The sequence below is a fragment of the Gouania willdenowi genome, chromosome 4 (genome assembly GCF_900634775.1).
Source record: "Gouania willdenowi chromosome 4, fGouWil2.1, whole genome shotgun sequence".
Classification (NCBI taxonomy): domain Eukaryota; kingdom Metazoa; phylum Chordata; class Actinopteri; order Blenniiformes; family Gobiesocidae; genus Gouania; species Gouania willdenowi.
Window position 1 is genome coordinate 16,377,738 of NC_041047.1, and position 17,619 is coordinate 16,395,356.

The window sequence follows — 17,619 nt, forward strand, 5'->3', positions numbered from 1 at the left end:
AGTCATCCAGGGATGAATGTCCCTATAGCGCACCATGCCTTCTATAGGTGCTAGAGGGGAGGGCGGGTGTGGTGTGGGTGGCCTGCTATGAAGTCCACTGCCTGCTGAGATGATCATTCTGCCTCAGCACTAAACATTTCCTCATCGCAAGGCAACTGGAAAATGTTAATGGGTTCTCCAGATTGCTTAAATATGGAAATTCAGGCAATCACATGATACATAAATGGCAAAGGATGCTTCCAGGATGCTTATGCTTTAAATAAAGGCCTCTTCCTAGGAGGAATAACCTTTCATTCGTTTTCTTTTTGGGAAACACTTAAGCCTGTAATGGGTTGCAGGGGTTTGCTGGGGCTGGTCCAAGGCTTATCATGTGCAAGAAACCATAAATAGGACATGGGCATGTCACAGAGCCAACATGTAGAGAGATGATCACATCCACACACAATCACTTCTCTGGGTAATTAGAGAATTCAGTTTATCTAACATTTCTCATTTAAAAAAAAATATAATAATAATTCTGTTTCTAACCAGGACAAACAAAACATAAAACAAACTAAAAAACAGCTGCTGAAGCTTCAATAATAACCAAATATATTCACGCCTATGCTTGTGTGCGTGCTGACGTGGTGACGTATTGATCATTTCCTGTTTACGCTCTACCGCTGCTTGCAGCGCTCTACTACTGTGTTCTGCTAACGCTAATCAAACTTGTTGTCATTGATATTTTAGCCTTGAAAACACTTGTTTTAATTTTTTACCGTACAGTTAAACGTACGAAGGTTAAGTAAAAAGCAACCTCGCCTCTTAGAGGCAGTGTAATCTCCTTTAAACTTCCTTTTGTCCTTAGCTTAGCTTAAATTTAGCACCTATGGCTTCTCTCTCCTCCCCTCCGCTCTCCTGCCCGGTGTGTCAGATGTTTAGTTACTCCTCGTCCTCCTTTAGGGACAATGGTAGTTGCATAAAGTGTAGCGTACTGTTAGATGTGGAGGCAAGGATCAACAATCTGGAGAAGCGGTTCCGCACCCCTGATACCAAAACTGAAGCTAGCAAACAGGACCTAGCCGGTGCGGACCGTGCTAGCTCTAGCTTAGCTTCCCCCCCGGCCAGCAATGACTGGGTTACTGTCCGTGGTAAGCATAGTCGAAGGTCAAAAAGCCGCTCGGGACACCACCATGTTCACGTCTCAAACAGGTTCTCCCCCCTCCGTGAGGACAACACACTCACCGGGGAACAAACTCTGATAATTGGCGACTCCATAGTGAGAAACGTGAAGCTAGCGAAGTCAGCGGGCATAGTGAGGTGGATCTCAGGGGCCAGAGCGGGCGACATAGAATCAAATCTAAAGTTGCTGGCAAAGAGTAACCGTAAGTTTGATAGGATAGTCCTCCATGTCGGCACTAATGACTCCCGACGTCGTCAGTCAGAAGCAACCAAAGTGAACATTGAATCAGTTTGTGCTTATGCTAAAACAATGTTGGACTCCGTAATTTTCTCTGGTCCCTTACCAAATCTGACCAGTGATGACATGTATAGCCGCATGTCATCATTTAACCGCTGGCTATCGAGGTGGCGTCCAGAAAACGAGGTGGGCTTCATTGATAATTGGAGATCCTTCTGGGGAAAACCGAACCTGATAGGAAGAGATGGAATCCACCCTACTTTGGCGGGAGCATCTCTACTGTCAGAAAACATGGCACAGTCACTGTTATGACATCTCATGAATGAGACCATGTTACAGAGGTGGAGTCCTCCACGCCCCTCTGCGCTTGCCTTAGGACAGTTTCCCTCCCATTGCTATTATGATAGCTGTGTTCATCGCCATGACAACTGTTGTGATGGTGATGAATATTATTTTATGGAGACGGTGTCTGTCCCCCGACCCAAATTTCACAATGATTTTAACATAAAATCAAATAAAAGAGCTATCAATTATAAAAATCTGAAAAAAATTAAAATCTCAAATCTAGAAACACCAAAACATAAAACCATTAGATGTGCTCTATTAAATATTAGATCACTGAGATCCAAATCTCTACTAGTAAAGGACCTTATCTCAGAAAATAACTGATTTATTCTGTTTAACTGAAACATGGCTGTATCAAGATGAATATGTTTGTTTAAATGAAGCCAATCCTCCCAGTCATTTAAATACTCATATGCCACGAGACATAGGCCGTGGAGGTGGTGTAGCAGCTATTTATCATTCCTCTCTCCTAATCTATCCTAAACCAAAGGCCAGTTACACTTCCTTTGAAAGCCTGGTTCTAAATTTATCTCATACTGAATCAAAAACCTGCCAGCCAGTCTTATTTGCGATAATTTACCGTCCTCCAGGCCCTTATTCTGAATTTCTATCAGAATTCTCTGAGTTTATATCAAACTTAGTCCTCAGTTGTGATAAAATACTGATAGTAGGAGATTTTAATATCCATGTTGACAAAGATAGTGATAACCTGAGCTCAGCCTTTATGTCCCTAATAGACTCAGTTGGCTTTTTTCAAACTATTAATGAAGCTACTCATCGTTTAAATCATACTCTTGATCTTGTTCTAACATATGGCCTTGATATTAATGAACTAAAAGTCTGCCCCGAAAATCCTCTGCTATCAGATCACTTTTTAATATCTTTTAACATTATCCTAGAGGATCTCACACTGTGCAATAAAATAGTTACGAGTAGAAATCTGTCCAATGGTGCTGTGGCTTAATTTAAAGAGGCCATTCCTGCTGCCTTAAACTCAGTGCACCATCCAATAAATAACTATGATATTAATTATAACCCCTCTCAACTGGATCTGCTTGTCGATAGCTCTGCTCGTCTACTAAAATCCACCTTGGACTCAATTGCCCCATTGAGGGAAAAAACTATTAAACGTCAGAGGAAAGCTCCGTGGTTTAGCTCTGAAACTCACACACTCAAACAAACAACCCGTAAATTAGAGAGAATGTGGCGCTCCAATCAAACAAAGGAGTCACGGATACTCTGGCAAGAAAGCCATAGTAAACACATGACAGCCTTACGACATAGTCGATCTACATACTACTCCTCACTAATTGAAGATTAGGTCCAATCCTCTTCTGTATCTATATGATCCCCTTTGGCAATGTTATGAGAAAATACTCTGTTAACTTTCACTGCTATGCTGATGATACCCAACTGTATGTATCAATGAAGCCAGGTGAGACAAATCCGCTATCTAAACTTGAGGCCTGTCTAAAGGACATTAGGGCCTGGATGAACCAAAATTTTCTTCTTCTTAACTCAGACAAGACTGAGGTCATTGTACTGGGCCCACAACACCTTAGAGAAACCTATGCTAGCCTAACTGCCCTAGATGGCATTACTCTAACACGAAGCACAACTGTTAGAAACCTTGTGGTTCTATTTGATCAGGACTTATCCTTCAACTCTCACATAAAACAAACTTCCAAGAACTGCCTTCTTTCATCTCCGTAACATTGCTAAAATCAGATCTATCCTGTCTCAGGGCGACGCCGAAAAGCTAGTCCATGCTTTTGTTACCTATTGACTGGATTATTGTAATTCTCTTTTAGCAGGCTGCCCGAGCAAGTCGCTTAAGACACTTCAGCTGGTTCAAAATGCTGCAGCACGTGTACTGACTAAAACTAGGAGAAGAGATCACATTACTCCTGTATTAGCCTCTCTGCATTGGCTTCCCATAAAATATAGTATAAAATTCAAGATTCTTCTTCTCACTTATAAAGCCCTAAATGGACAGGCACCAGTCTATCTCAAGGAGCTTGTAGTGCCATACAATCCCCCCAGAACACTACGCTCTCAAAATGCTGGACTACTCGTTGTTCCATTTGTCTCTAAAAGTAGTATAGGAGGAAGAGCTTTCAGTTATCAGGCCCCACTTCTCTGGAACCATCTACCAACCACGGTTCGGGGGGCAGACACCCTCTCTACCTTTAAGGTTAGGCTCAAAACATTCCTCTTTGGTAAAGCTTTTAGTTAGGAACCAGCTCATAGCTCATAATTAAGATGCAATAGGCATAGACTGCCAGTGGGGGGGTCTGGCATGCTCGGTTGGAGAGAGGTTGGAGAGGGCGTTAAGAGGTCATTTAGGTTAGAGAGAGACCGGAGAGGGTCCCATTCCTCTCTCAAACACTCCCTCTATGTCTGCTTCTTCCCTTGTGTGTTTGCTCCTGTACTCCTTCTGGCTTTTGTCTTGCAGGTCCGTGGGATCCTCAGTGTGGAGTTACAGAGACTCAACAACTCTGTCTCCACCCTTTCCTCTGCACACACTCAACACAGCATAACGTGGATGGCTGTTCATCATAGGAATGGGATCCACACAAGGTTCCTGCTGCTTAACAGAAGGTTTTCCTTGCCACCATGATGAATTCATGTTGGGTGTGGGATACATATGTATACGTATATATGCATATGTGTGTATCCATAAAATGAAGAGTCCGTCCTTAAGACTGCTCTACTGTAAAGTGTCTTGAGATACCATTGGTTATGATTTGGCGCTATACAAATAAAAGATTGACTGAGATTGATTGATTGATAACACCAGAAGTGAAAAAATACTGATATATCCTACTGAAGTAGAAGTACTGTTACTTGATTGAAATTGCACTCAAGTACAAGTACGTCATACATAAATGATTCAAGTACAAAAGTAAAAAGTAGCTCAATTAAATAGTACTTGAAGTGAAAGTTACTAGTTACTTTCATCCCCCACGATTATTTTTGGTAATAAATATTGCCACGGTTCTCTTGCAAACAACATATTTAAGCACAAGTAAAATGACTGATTTAGAAATATACTCAAAAAGTACGAGTATCCATAAAAGCAACTCAATTACAGTAACATGACTACTTGTAATCCATTACTTTCACCTCTGTAAAGGACACAACAGCATGTATCATTTTACCATTTAATGGCATTTCCTGCATGCTTGCTCTATAACACTAGTAAAATAGTAAAAAGGTGTGAAAACAAACATTATTAGCAACAAGGACACATTATTAGACTCAGACTGGTTCACATCTGCACAAAGACAAATTAACAGGGCCTTCATCGACTAAATAGCCAACACTGTCTGGCCCGGGGGAGGATGAGCCGTGCTGGGGACAGTGAGAGTCATTCTTGTTTCCGCACATCAGTCTCTTCTGATTACTGCTCAGGGAGGTGGACGTGGGAGGAGGAAGGAAAAGATGAGAGGAGGAAATGAAGGCTGAGGTACAGGGTTAAGACGGGGGCGGGGGGGTGTTAGCCTCTAGGGCAAAGCCGAGGTGGGAAAATGGGGCTAAGAGTCTGATCAATTAAGCTGGAGGACTCCTCAGAAAATTAGAATGAATGTCTTTTCATTGAAGATCGTTCAATTTCATTCATCGCATGGGAAGCTGAAATACCGTCAGTTTGGGGATTGTTAGAACTGGCTAAAATCGGTTTTGTTTTTAAGCTGCAGTACGCTATCATCAGGAGAAAACGCACACGAAGATGCCACCAATAGGGAGAAGATATGGGTCATTTTGAGGACAGGAAGGTGCTAATGGGTTTCAGGGAGTTGTCAATAAATCTTAGCAGTATTTATGCTGCAGGAGCTCATTCCAACATCAAATTAATTAATTGCAATGAGAAAGTAATCATCATGAATAACCATACATCAGGGTAAACACATTATTGTGATCCACTTTTGACCAAAATATAAATAAACTTGAAGGTTTCATTTGCCGGTGTATTGTCTTCTGTCATCAAGGTGTCAGATGATCGATTTTAAGATCTGTCTTTGTGTATCAAAGTGTCCTTGGGCAAGGCACTGAAGAAACGCTTTGCATGCCTCCATTGGAGTGGTGTTAGTGTTTATGTGACTGATACTGATAATGTAAAACACTTAGGAACTATATGAGGAGAGGTAATAAAAACGCTTTAACAATCTCCCTCTCATCCGGCATACAATGGACTGAAGACATTAACAGAAACCTCATACAACAACTACAAGCAGTGACTCAACACAATTTTTTACGAGGGGAGGAGCCAACACTAAATAATGTCCTGCCCCGTCATCAAATCTCTAATACGAAAGCTTATAAAGGTAATAAATAACAGCTTTCACAGAAACGTTTAAAAGCAAAGCCCTGAGTACTCCTATGTATTTTACCAAGCAAAACAAGAACGTTCCATTATTAATCAGCGTCTTGACCTCTTTTGTCTTTTAATTTGTTCTCCTTTTTTAATTGGAGTCTCTAGATCAGAACAACCTTTACCACAGAGGTGAACAACCTTTACCAAAACAATAATTTAATGAAATTATTGTTTTGTTTAGTTTTTTTGTGGTCGTTTTGTGTATTTTTCTCTCATTTTACACTTCCTTTTTTCTTGGGTGCTTTTACTTTCGCTTTTGTGTTTTAGAAGTCATTTTGCGTATTTTCCTCTCATTTCGTTTTCTTGTTGTTGCTGTTCTGTGTGTCAATTTATGTATTTTTGTTGTCATTTTGGACACATTTTTTGTGTATTAATTTTTGGTGTTTTTGTTGTTTTGTAATTTTTCTCACATTTTCTGTTGCTGTTTTTTTTTTTGTGCCATTTTGTGTGTTTTTGGAGTCATTTTATGTAGTTACGTTGTCTGGTGTTTAGTTCTGTAACTTTGTATGTTTTTTTTTTAAGTCTTTTGTGTATTTACTTTAGGGGGTGCTCAAAAATAGAGCGAGGGCCACCAGTTGCCTATGTCTGCTCAAGATCTTTTGTAGGAGTGAATGTGAGTGGTTGCGTGTGTGTGTTGCCCGATGGACTGGTGCCCTGTCCAGGGTGTACCCCTGCCTAGCACCTAATGAAAGCTGGAAATGGGCCCCAGCAGACCCCCGCAACCATGATAAAGGAGCAAGCGGGTCAAAAAATGGATTGATGGAAATTTGACCTTATAGTTAATAAAAAAGTATTATGTATCACTGCATTACATCTTAAGCTGTGCCGGGTCACCGTCGGGTCAGCTTGTATCCACAGTATTAATTGATAAGCACTTTCCTCGATTAAAATATGCAGTCTCAATTCATTCGATTATTATTTTTGACAGTTTCAATTTCATTTGTTTCGTGACTTCAAATCATTTTAGAACAAATGCATCAACCCAAAGTCTGACAGATTTGTTTCACCCCGAGTGCTTTGATTAAGAGCAACTGATAACATCAAAGACAATTATGCTTTACATTTCTTCCAAAACTGATGCCTTATTAAATGTGACTACTCATCTGTTGTAGGCACTTTGAGACTTAATGCAATTAGAGTGATTCGGGAAAAAAGAGATTGAACCTTCACCATGGAAGGCTTTGACTAACTGACAATGAATCCCAACATTTCAGTTTACTGACAATCAATGAAATGCAGCATTTTCTAACTTTAAACTCATGAGCCCGAAGAGTTCTTTATTTTATTTATTTCATCATAATGCCTTATACTGTATAATCATTACATTAAAAGTTTAATTATCATTTATCTCAAATTATTTGCAGTAAATTTAAAAAAAGAAAAAAAAATGTAAAAAGAAAAAAAAAATTGCAAAAATCCCAGATGGTGCTTTACATATTCAGTAGTACTTACAGAATTTAAAATAAATACAAACAAACACAATGGCTCCAAAGCACCAAAACACAAATGATTAAAAAAAAAAAAAAAAAATGCAGGTCCTACAATGTCAACAACAAACAGCGAGAATATCAATCCTCCTTTTCATCTGTATTTGATTTGAAACAAAAGCCACTCCATCTGTTTACCAGTGGCAAGGCTATACTGACAAGAAGGAACATGTGTTTACTTCCTTGTTGTTTGAAGCTTTCCACCACCACACTTCAAGTGATCAGTGATTCTAACCAAGCCTTTTCTGGTATAAAAAAACATTGTTAGACTAGTGGGGTGGGGGGGATGGGTGGAATTGAAACATTTCAAATTTAAAATCCTGACAACACCATAATAAAACAGTGTTTTATATTCCTGCGGTGGCTGTGTTTTTAGAAAGCTTATCATGTCGTGTGCCACTTCGAAAGCTCTTATTGTGAAAGTCACTGAAGGAATTTTTTGTATAAGCGAATAAATTCTTCATCACAAACCCCGCATTGTGTGGAAAGTAAAAATTTACCTCTCGATGTGATGCGCTATAAAATATTCATGCTTTTCACATCAATAGATATTGACTGGTTTTATAGGAGCCATTCAAAGTCAACCATGGTGAAATCTAACCTCCGGGTTTGGTTATTTGTGTCATTGGTTGTTGTGAGGTGAGCGGCGACTTCTTGCCATATCTCATTAGCAGTGACTGAAGGATTGGTCTTTTACTGCATTAGCAGAGATCAGAGAGCAAGGAGGAAAGGCGTGTGTGTGTGTGTGTGTGTGTGTGTGTGTGTGTGTGTGTGTGTGTGTGTGTGTAGGACAATGAAAGATAATGAAAGACAGCAAGAATGAGCGACAAGACTGGAGAGAACAGGAAAAAAAGATTGAGAGTCAGAGACTGAGATAAGAGAAGAAGTCAGACAAAAGCCACGATAGAAAGAGATAAAGAGGAAGGATGGCAAAGGCAGAGAGGAAGAATAGTTGGGGGTGGCAGCTCAGGAAACTGCCTCTCTGTATACTCTAAGGGTTTCATTGCCGCTCTGCCTTTGAGGCCTTGCAAGTGTCACATTAAGATCATTCATTTGAGAATCTGAGACGAGCCTTTGATGTTCTTTGTGCATATGCAAACAGGAGAGTGAAGTGCCCCTTTGACAATTGCCAGCTCTACAGAAATACATTTTTGCATCCCGAGTCGCTGGCCTGCGAGGGACAAAGTTATCATCACCGAGAACAGCGTAAACCAGTAAATAATTTAATCACCTGTTCATATTTTATCACTGACTGCATCACTATTCCACATTCAAAACATTGTTCCTCACCCCTTTGTGGTCCCCATTATTTGACATTTTGACAGATACAGCAGGTGGCTATAATAGAGATTAAGCACTTACAAAGAATAACGACAGGGCAAGAAACAAAAGCTTTTAATCATGTTCATGAATAGTGGTACTAACTTCATGGAAAAGTGATCTTTGATTTTGTTTTTTTTCGGTGTGTTTACAGAACCACCTGATGAGATTTATATTTTTTATCCTTGTTCAATAACGCTCAAAACAGATTAGGACAAATACATGTTTTTCCTTGTAATGAAATGGTGATATTCTATCGCAAACCTTCGCCAAATCTCCTCTTTGCTAGATACTGACAGTAATCTGGATCAGTGATCCTGATTATGGTACCATGATCATTCACACTTTAAAGGCTTGGAAGAAATTTATATCCCCATTAAAAATGATACAGTATGTCCAAATGTATATAGGCACCCCCATTTTTTTGAAAAATTGCGAAAACTGCGCAATCCGAATCTGATCTGGCTAAAACTCAGTGGAATAATTGAGGATCCATCCCGACATAATTACGTCAAATTTCCTACAAACTGGTCAATTGGGAAACAAGATATGTTTGGAAGTGTTCCAGAATCAGTGTATTGGCCCAGATCCCCTCCAAAATGTAACGGATTATCTCTAATTGGAATTCTATCTTTGGTTAAAATTAGGTCAAAATCTGTTAAGTACCTTTGATATAATCCTGCTAACAGACAAACAAACAAATACCGTAATTTCTGGACTATAAGCCACTACTTTTTTCTCACGCTTTGAACCCTGTGGCTTCAACAATGACGTGGCTGAGTTGTAGATTTTTCCCAGTTTTTTAAGCTTCATGCCGCCACAAAATTGAGCTCCGTCCCATTAGACCAGGTGGAACAATGAAACTGTTACATTGTTCGTGCTCGCACTGAATCATTCTGATAAGTCACTTTGTCATGATGCACACTGCCTCATCATAGCAACGACAGAGAAATGTCAGAGAGAGAGAGAGAGAGAGAGAGAGAGAGAGAGAAAGAGAGCCACCGCAGCAGCGTGGATGAAGTCAAACTCAGCCAGTTTGTAAGTGAAGGATAAACAGCCTAAAGTTGTTAAATCACCACGTTAGGTTTGTTACAGTACTGTATCCAGGCTGTTCTGATCGCTGCTCCGTCTATAATAAAAATCAGCCAGTTTGTAATAGTAGCAAAACAGCATGAAGTCACCAAAACACCATGTTGGATTTGTTCAGAAGCGATTGCGTCCGTATTCTGACTCAGAGTCCGACTCGCTGTGATCGCTCCGCGATGGTTCACGGTAAGAAGATCAGACAAAGCGGTGCATCATTCTGGTTCCAGTAAAAAGTGACCATAAAAAGCTGTAAATGGACTGATATGTAGACGTGGGGCAGTGAGGAGGAGACTTCATGTAGTAAAGGAAAGTTATCGGTTGAAACCATAAACTCAGTGAAACCTAACTTGAGTTCAGCAGCCCGCCTACATGCCCGTTCTGATTGGCTGAGTTGTCTGAAGGACACCCTCATCAGCCAATAGGGTGCGGCCTATCTTAGGCTGCGACCCTTGTGTGGAATTTTCTTAGAAAATTGCTAAATTATTGGAATGCGGCCCATATAACAGTGCACTTTTTAAGTCCGGAAATTACGGTAAATAAAAGTCAGTAAAACTATTAGCTAGTTGACGGAGGTAATAAACTTGTTCCAATGGTAACTTAATGGTCTGCTTGAGTCACCAATAAAGTAACCAATATAGTAACTACCGTGCAACCTGAATGCCAGTGGGCCTTCCAAATGTGCAGTTGTTCACCACAAATAAGTAAATGGGCACGAAGGGACTTGGGAGAACTAAACTTCAACCAAATTTGGAAATTTGGATGGATTTGGTTTCATTCAAAACTTGTCAATCATAAAGTGAATAGATATTTTACTGTTTTAGAAACACATGTCACATGTTTAATGATCTCAGAACCCATCACCCCGCAGATAACACTTCATCATATCGACTTCTCCTGCCCACATGGGTTTCTGGTCTTCCCTTGTTCCCTGTCATAGTTTGATATGTTATTCAACATTTTGTGAAAGACAGTTTTTATTATATTTACGGTAGCTCTTTCTGACCTTATCACCACTCATCTCATAATTCCCCCCCCTATACCAAGACACACTGCAAAAAAGTAGAATTGAATTTTTTCTGGATTAGGTCACGACAATTACTGAGCTTTTCACTACTTACCAATGCATACATTTCATTTGTTTATGTTCCAAACATCAAATCCATGAAATGTCACCACATGATCCCTCAAGCAATGTGGATATCTGCTTGTTGTGCAACGTTGTGTGTCATCGGATAACCACCATCTGAAGTATCTCACATAACACTATAGCAGCTTTATCAGAACTAAAGAAAGGGAAAATATTTTTGCTTTTGTGTCAAACTGTTTTACTGTGTTGTTTTAATGTTGGGCCTGCAGATGGAAATGAGCTATTTGCTTGGTGCTTCCAACCTTTTTTTGGATCAATGATCCAATTTTGATCAAGAATGAGTTTTTCATCAAGTTTGTTATACTGTATAACAAAAACAGAGTTGTGCCAGATCAGATATTTTTTGACTGCATTTTATTATTATTATTATTATTATTAACAAGATTGGTATTTTACAAAGTGAAAGTACAGAATACAGTTCATTTGTAAAAGATCAATAAGACCCCAAGGTTGAAAAACACTGTATTAGCAAAATCTGATGCTGGTTCCAGTCAAACAAACTGCAAAATAACAATAAAACAACTAACACTCAAATACAATATTTTGAGTTTTGAGGGTTAATTATTCTCTTTTTGAAATTCCTCGTTATCTTTATAACAGAGAAATAATCAAATTTCTTTTTTTTTTTTTTTTTTTTTAAAATAATAAAATGCTATACTGTGATTAGCTCAACATCGCTAGGCCGTGAAAAAGCGGGATATGATAATAAAGCTTATACGTCAATGCTACAATTATTTTTATGTGGTGCTTTTATTGCACAGACATGCAAATATAGAGCAATAAAGTCCGACACATACTGTATCTACACATACAAACTTTGCAACATCTGTCCAATCATCCGTTGGAAATTCCAAATTTTGCCTTAGAGGTGATCAGTGAGCTCCCAGGTGTACACATGGATCCAACTTTGACCTTATCACACAAAGCTTATTGCAGCAAACATACAGTAAAGCTGCCTGTAACGCCCACTCTGACTGACATCCACGAGCACTCATTTCACTCATCACCACTTCAGTCAGCCACGAGCAGAGTCACAATGACAACTTACGAATGAGAGGCACGCTGGCGTTATCCGTCCCTAGCTTGTTGGTGGCGACACACGTGTAGTTTCCATAACGATCTTCTGTCATGTTGGTCACTGTGAGGACTGATCTGGAGCTGAGGTTCTTGATGTCGATGCCCTGACCCTTGGTAACCCTGCAGAAAACGGAAAAACAGGTACGACAAAAAACCAAGCTGTAGATTTCTAACCACACAGTGACACGAGTACCAGTACAGAACAAATGTTGATCATTTTTTAGTGGATCGTATGATACTCCATCAGCCTCCCTAACACATCTATCCATCACTCGGGCCTGTCGCCCCTGCCTTGGAGAGACGTTTTAAAAGGAGCGTGAAAAAGAAAGACAAGTGAGCACAGAGTGAAGCAGCTGGGTGACACTTGACATCTTGTTCATAGTTTTGTTGCAGGTGCAAAAGGATTACAACAAATCCGTTTCCAGCTGTTTCCTGCTTTCTGTGCTGAGGAAATGACAAATGTTTAATTGTTTACTCTGGCTGTGGAGATTAGCTTAAACAGTCTGTAGTGATTGAAATAATCACTTCATAAAGCCATATGCTACACATCTTAACTGTGGATTTATTGCAGATGACAAGTGTTTATCGGTGCTGAATATTCTAAAAAAAATGTCTAAAACTATTGACATTGTACATAGAACAAAAAGTATATTAAATAGAGACTGTCTGAAGTTGATTTATTCGTATCTTATATTGCCTTACTTGGCCTATTGCTAAGAAAGCTGGAGTAATACATGTAAAATCTACAGTATGTAGATCCATTAATCAAGTTACAAAACAGCATTAAAGGTGCAGTCTGCAACTCTTATAAAAGTGACTTTTTGTCATATTTGCTAAAGTTGTCACTATGTAAGGATAGCTTTACATGAAACTAGTAGTTGCTGCTCCTGCAGCCTTTGGCAGATTGCCAGAATGCACCACGACCGAGCAAAAAGAACCAATCAGAGCCAAGATTGTGTTTAATGGGCTGTCTGACAGCTGTTGCTCACAGGCCCCGCCCCTTTCCTGGGGCTGGAGCGCCGTCTTTTTTACAGTGTATGGTCTGGAAGAGTAGAAGATGGAATTGGTGACTTTTCTGCTTGAAAGATAATTACTGCTGCTTGATTTACATTATGCTTGATTTGTAATTGTTGTTGCATGTGTTGTTTGTGTGTGCAGAGCAGCCTCCGTTTGGGCTGCTGTAAGTGACACTGTGTTGTTGCTGCTGCTGCTGAGGTGTGTGCACAAAGAGAGAGAGAAGTGCTGCAGTAATATGCTTTTAACAGAGCATGTTTTATTACTGTTACTGTTGTCGGACTAACGTTAGCTTGTTAGCTCCTCTGAGGGAGTGACTTTGGAAAGTTTGAAGGCAGGGCAAGAGAGCAGCGGGGAGGGAGGGGGAGAGAGGGATCTGAGAGTTGCGGACTGCACGTTTAAGAAAAAGTTAGAGTTTTTATTCCGAGTAAAAAAAAACACTTTCTTTGGGTATTATATCACTTTTTAAACAAAGGAAAGGAAAGTATCTTTTAAGGGGGTTTATATTTTTGGTAAATTTAGAACAAACATTAAAAGAAAATGCTCTTCCGTTTATGGCGTTAAAGTCTGAAATGATCTTGAGGATTACTTTAAGCTAATGAGTGAGTTAAGAAATTCTTCAAAAAACAAAATATTTTGCTCCTATTGATACATGAGCTGTTATTAAATTGTTTCTATTGTGTTTTTTATATAATGCTGTTTAGGGATGGGCTTTGATAAGCAGTTACTGCTTCAGCACATTCCATTTTAGTTGTTAGAATTAATGTTTATTCTTTGTATTACATTGTATATGTTTGGAGAAAGCCAACAACAAATAAATATAACAATAATAATAATATACTATATTTGTTTGGCATTACAAACCACAAAACTGTCTCAGATTGAAGACATTTTTTTCCTCCCCATGATGCTTAGCTTCAGTCTACAGCCACTCTGAGCTCAGACACCATTGATGACCTCATGTCTAGCACGTATCCACAAATCTGTCGTTTCCTGTCCCATAGCTATTCCCTCAAATCAGACCAGAACACTGGCTCATAATCACAGCGTGTATCACTGCTTTACTATCTATTTTGATATCAAGCAGCCATCAGAGCTTCCCAGTGCCAGGGTGAAGGAAAGCTCCCCCCGCCCCCTGTACACAGCACACAAACACTCGCTCGCTCTCCTTCAAAACTGAAAGCAGTGACACGTCACGAGAATGATTTGATTGTGAGAAACTGTCATACTGCTAACAATGAGAGTCATCTAATACAGGTGTTCTCAACCTTGGGATCAGGAGCCCATTTGGGGTCGTAAAACACTGGGAGTGGGTTGCCAGATGCCTTCAAGATCCTAGCAATACGTTTTGAACAATTTGAGTTTACCAAACTTGTGATATTTTAACCTAGTTTCATCACTTTTTCTTGCCATAATTTTGCTCGTGAAACCAGCATTTTTTGCTTCATTACTATTCTTTCTGCCACTTTTCCATCAACATTTTCTCACACCTATTGTCTCATATTGACAAATTTTTGTCACTTTTAACTTCTTATCACCATATTTCATGCTTATTTTTGCCTATTTAACCACATTCCCAATTTGTCATGCCCATTAATTGCCAGTTTTAACTAATTGTTCTGATTATTTATAATTATACTACCCCCCCACCCCCCTCCCCCATTTCTGCCACTTTCAAGCCAATATTGACACTTTGAACCCATTTGACCACTTTTCTCCATCTGTTTTTGGCCACTCTAATTTGCAACTTTTAACCAATTTATGTGGTGTTTAAATCCCCATTTCACCACCTTTTCCACCATTTTTGGTCACTTTTGACCCATTTTTTTCTATATCATGACCACTTCCTGGATAACAGGGCTGAAATAGTTGGGAACCACTGATCTAATAAACTGATGCTATAGCTGAAATGTAAAGGCTTCATTCTGTGCATTAATTTGTTTTCCCTTCCTCTGCTCACAATGATGAGCAAATGACTATATTCAACCCTTGAAGAAGTCACTGAAATAACACGTCCTTGAATTACATTAAAAAAAAAAAAAAAAAAAAGAAACACTTCATCCCAACCTGCCTCCTTAGAAATTTGAATAAATCCAATCAATTACAATTAGCACAGTGGGAGCTGGTGATTTAAATTGTGCTCACCAGGAGTGGTTAAATGATGGGTAATGGAAGTAATTTGGTTGTGGGATTTTAGTACTGAGGCTTGAGTCTTGACTGATTGGTGTATGCCTTATGAATGATTTAAACCAGTTGCCTATCAACACTATTTTGGGATGCAAGGTATGAACATCGAATCACAAACGTTTCTGTTGGAGAGAAGCTGAACAAAATGATGGAACAGACAAGGAAAACAACTTTTTTTGTTCAATAAATAACGCATGTGTGTCACCGTCATGCATGTTTTAGTTATCTGCCTGCTTCCACACACCTGATTGCAGCTGTTCATTATTACCTGTATGTTAAACTGCATGATGTCACATTCATTATATTCTGGTGAGCTGGAGGAACACCAAGTCTAATCACACCCGTCTAAAATACTGTTATAACGTATTATAATCATGTCAATTAAATTAGTATTTAGTCTTTTGATTCACCAATCAAGTTTGATTTGCAATAACATGTAAGGTTAGATCTCCTGACATGTTTTGACAGTCAACTGCCAGTCTTCTTCAGAGGCGTCTGCTGATTGCTTTAATGTGTTTATTTATTTGGAGTCTTTTTGGGTGGTTACCCTTCTACCCTCAGGGTTTGTGTGTCTTTAACAGTCTGCGATAACTCACTCACTAACTTTACCCACCAGAGCGTGTCAGCGCACTGTTTAAGGGTGATAACTCCATTTTGTCTTCTTTTTGGAAATAATATGTAAGGTTTCATTTAACCAGACAACCTTTTTTCAGGAAATTACATTTCCTGTCCTGAAAAAAAGTGGTCTGAATAAAGAAGACAAAACTAACTTATTGGTAGTTTGGTTTGGTTTATGTTATAACTGTTAAATGTTTGTTTCTAAAAATGTGCTCACCCTCCATTGACCACAGGGTCAGATGCAAAGAGGTTTTCACTGGACTCAATAGGGAGAATCCATTCTTATAATAAATGTACCTTTAGTTTATTGACCCAACACTGCTCACTTTGTATAGCAGATAATATTCTTTATTGTTGTGACAATCACAAACCTTCCACTTCACTTACTTACTGTGTATGTTTAGGAAACAAGAGGTATACATTTAGTGGGGGAATATAAAATAACAAAGAATATAGTACACGTACTGTGATTTTATATTAAGTGTGTTTACTCTGCATATGTCATATGTAAGGGTGGTACGATACACTGAGTTCATGATACAATACGATAGATGATAACAAGTTGGTGACAACGTTACGACACAATGTTTTTGGAAAGGAAAAAGACAACAAAGAAAAGCATTTGTAAAAATAATCTTGCTTTTATTTGACTTTTACTTTGGACATACTTACCCTGGGTATAAACCTTTTTAATTCAACACAAATGTAAAAAAATAACAACAAGCCATAACAATCTGGTGCGTAGTAGATCATCCCACCTTTAGTAAAAGGGCTTTTTTACGACTGCAAACAAGTCCAAACCTGTGTCACGTTTATTAAATATTACTTCAATGAAGAAAACAATTAAATGCAGAAATTCAAATGTGTCCTTCAGTGGCTTGTTTTGATACAAGCCTATATAAAAAAACCTCCATTTGCAAGGAAGCTATATCATTTGATATCACTTCTTTAACAATTCCCACTGCTCTTACCTTTTCTCTCCCTTGTACCACTCAAATATTGGAGAAGGGACAGCCGCCGCCTCACACCTCAGCAGAGCTGTGCGTCCCAGACCGACTCCATGGCTCTTCATCTCGTGGATAGACGGTGGGACTACAAGGATATAACACAAAACAAACACGAGCAATAAACACACAAGTCAAAACAACATCTTGCATTTCCAATAGCTATGAGAAAATACCAAGCATTGTTCGTCAAAACGCCTATTATTGTTGACAAACCTGCAACATCCTGATCAGTGCGAGCATTAAACTTAATACATTCAACATTCCTGCTGTGAAGAGGTGGCGTTAAGGAGACAAAAAACAGCCCCCATGTTAAGAAAATTAAATGAAGTGAAGTGCATAAGTGATAAAGGGCCTAATGGAAGTTCGAAGACGGAATGGCGGATGCGGTATCTGATAATGCAAAATGAAGTTACTTTTATGTTCTGTAAAGTGGAGGAAATGTGTTTGCGAGAGTCGTAACAACATCTTTACATAGATCTGGATTTTAAGAGACAGTCTATCTCTCCTTCAATGACTTCTAATGATCTTGGCAATACATGCTTTAAAGTAATACAATT

General features: G+C 39.1%; 1 protein-coding gene across 2 annotated transcripts in view; it reads right to left on the reverse strand.

Moving 5' to 3' along the window:
* negr1 (neuronal growth regulator 1) overlaps window positions 1-17,619 on the reverse strand; it is a 212,084-nt gene that overhangs the window by 49,229 nt on the left and 145,236 nt on the right. For both annotated transcript variants that reach the window (XM_028444489.1, XM_028444488.1), the window contains exons 5-6: window positions 17,027-17,147; window positions 12,208-12,356 (exon numbers count right to left, since the gene is read on the reverse strand). In XM_028444489.1, coding sequence (XP_028300290.1) covers window positions 12,208-12,356; window positions 17,027-17,147 — 270 coding nt within the window. The remainder of the gene's footprint in view (window positions 1-12,207; window positions 12,357-17,026; window positions 17,148-17,619) is intronic.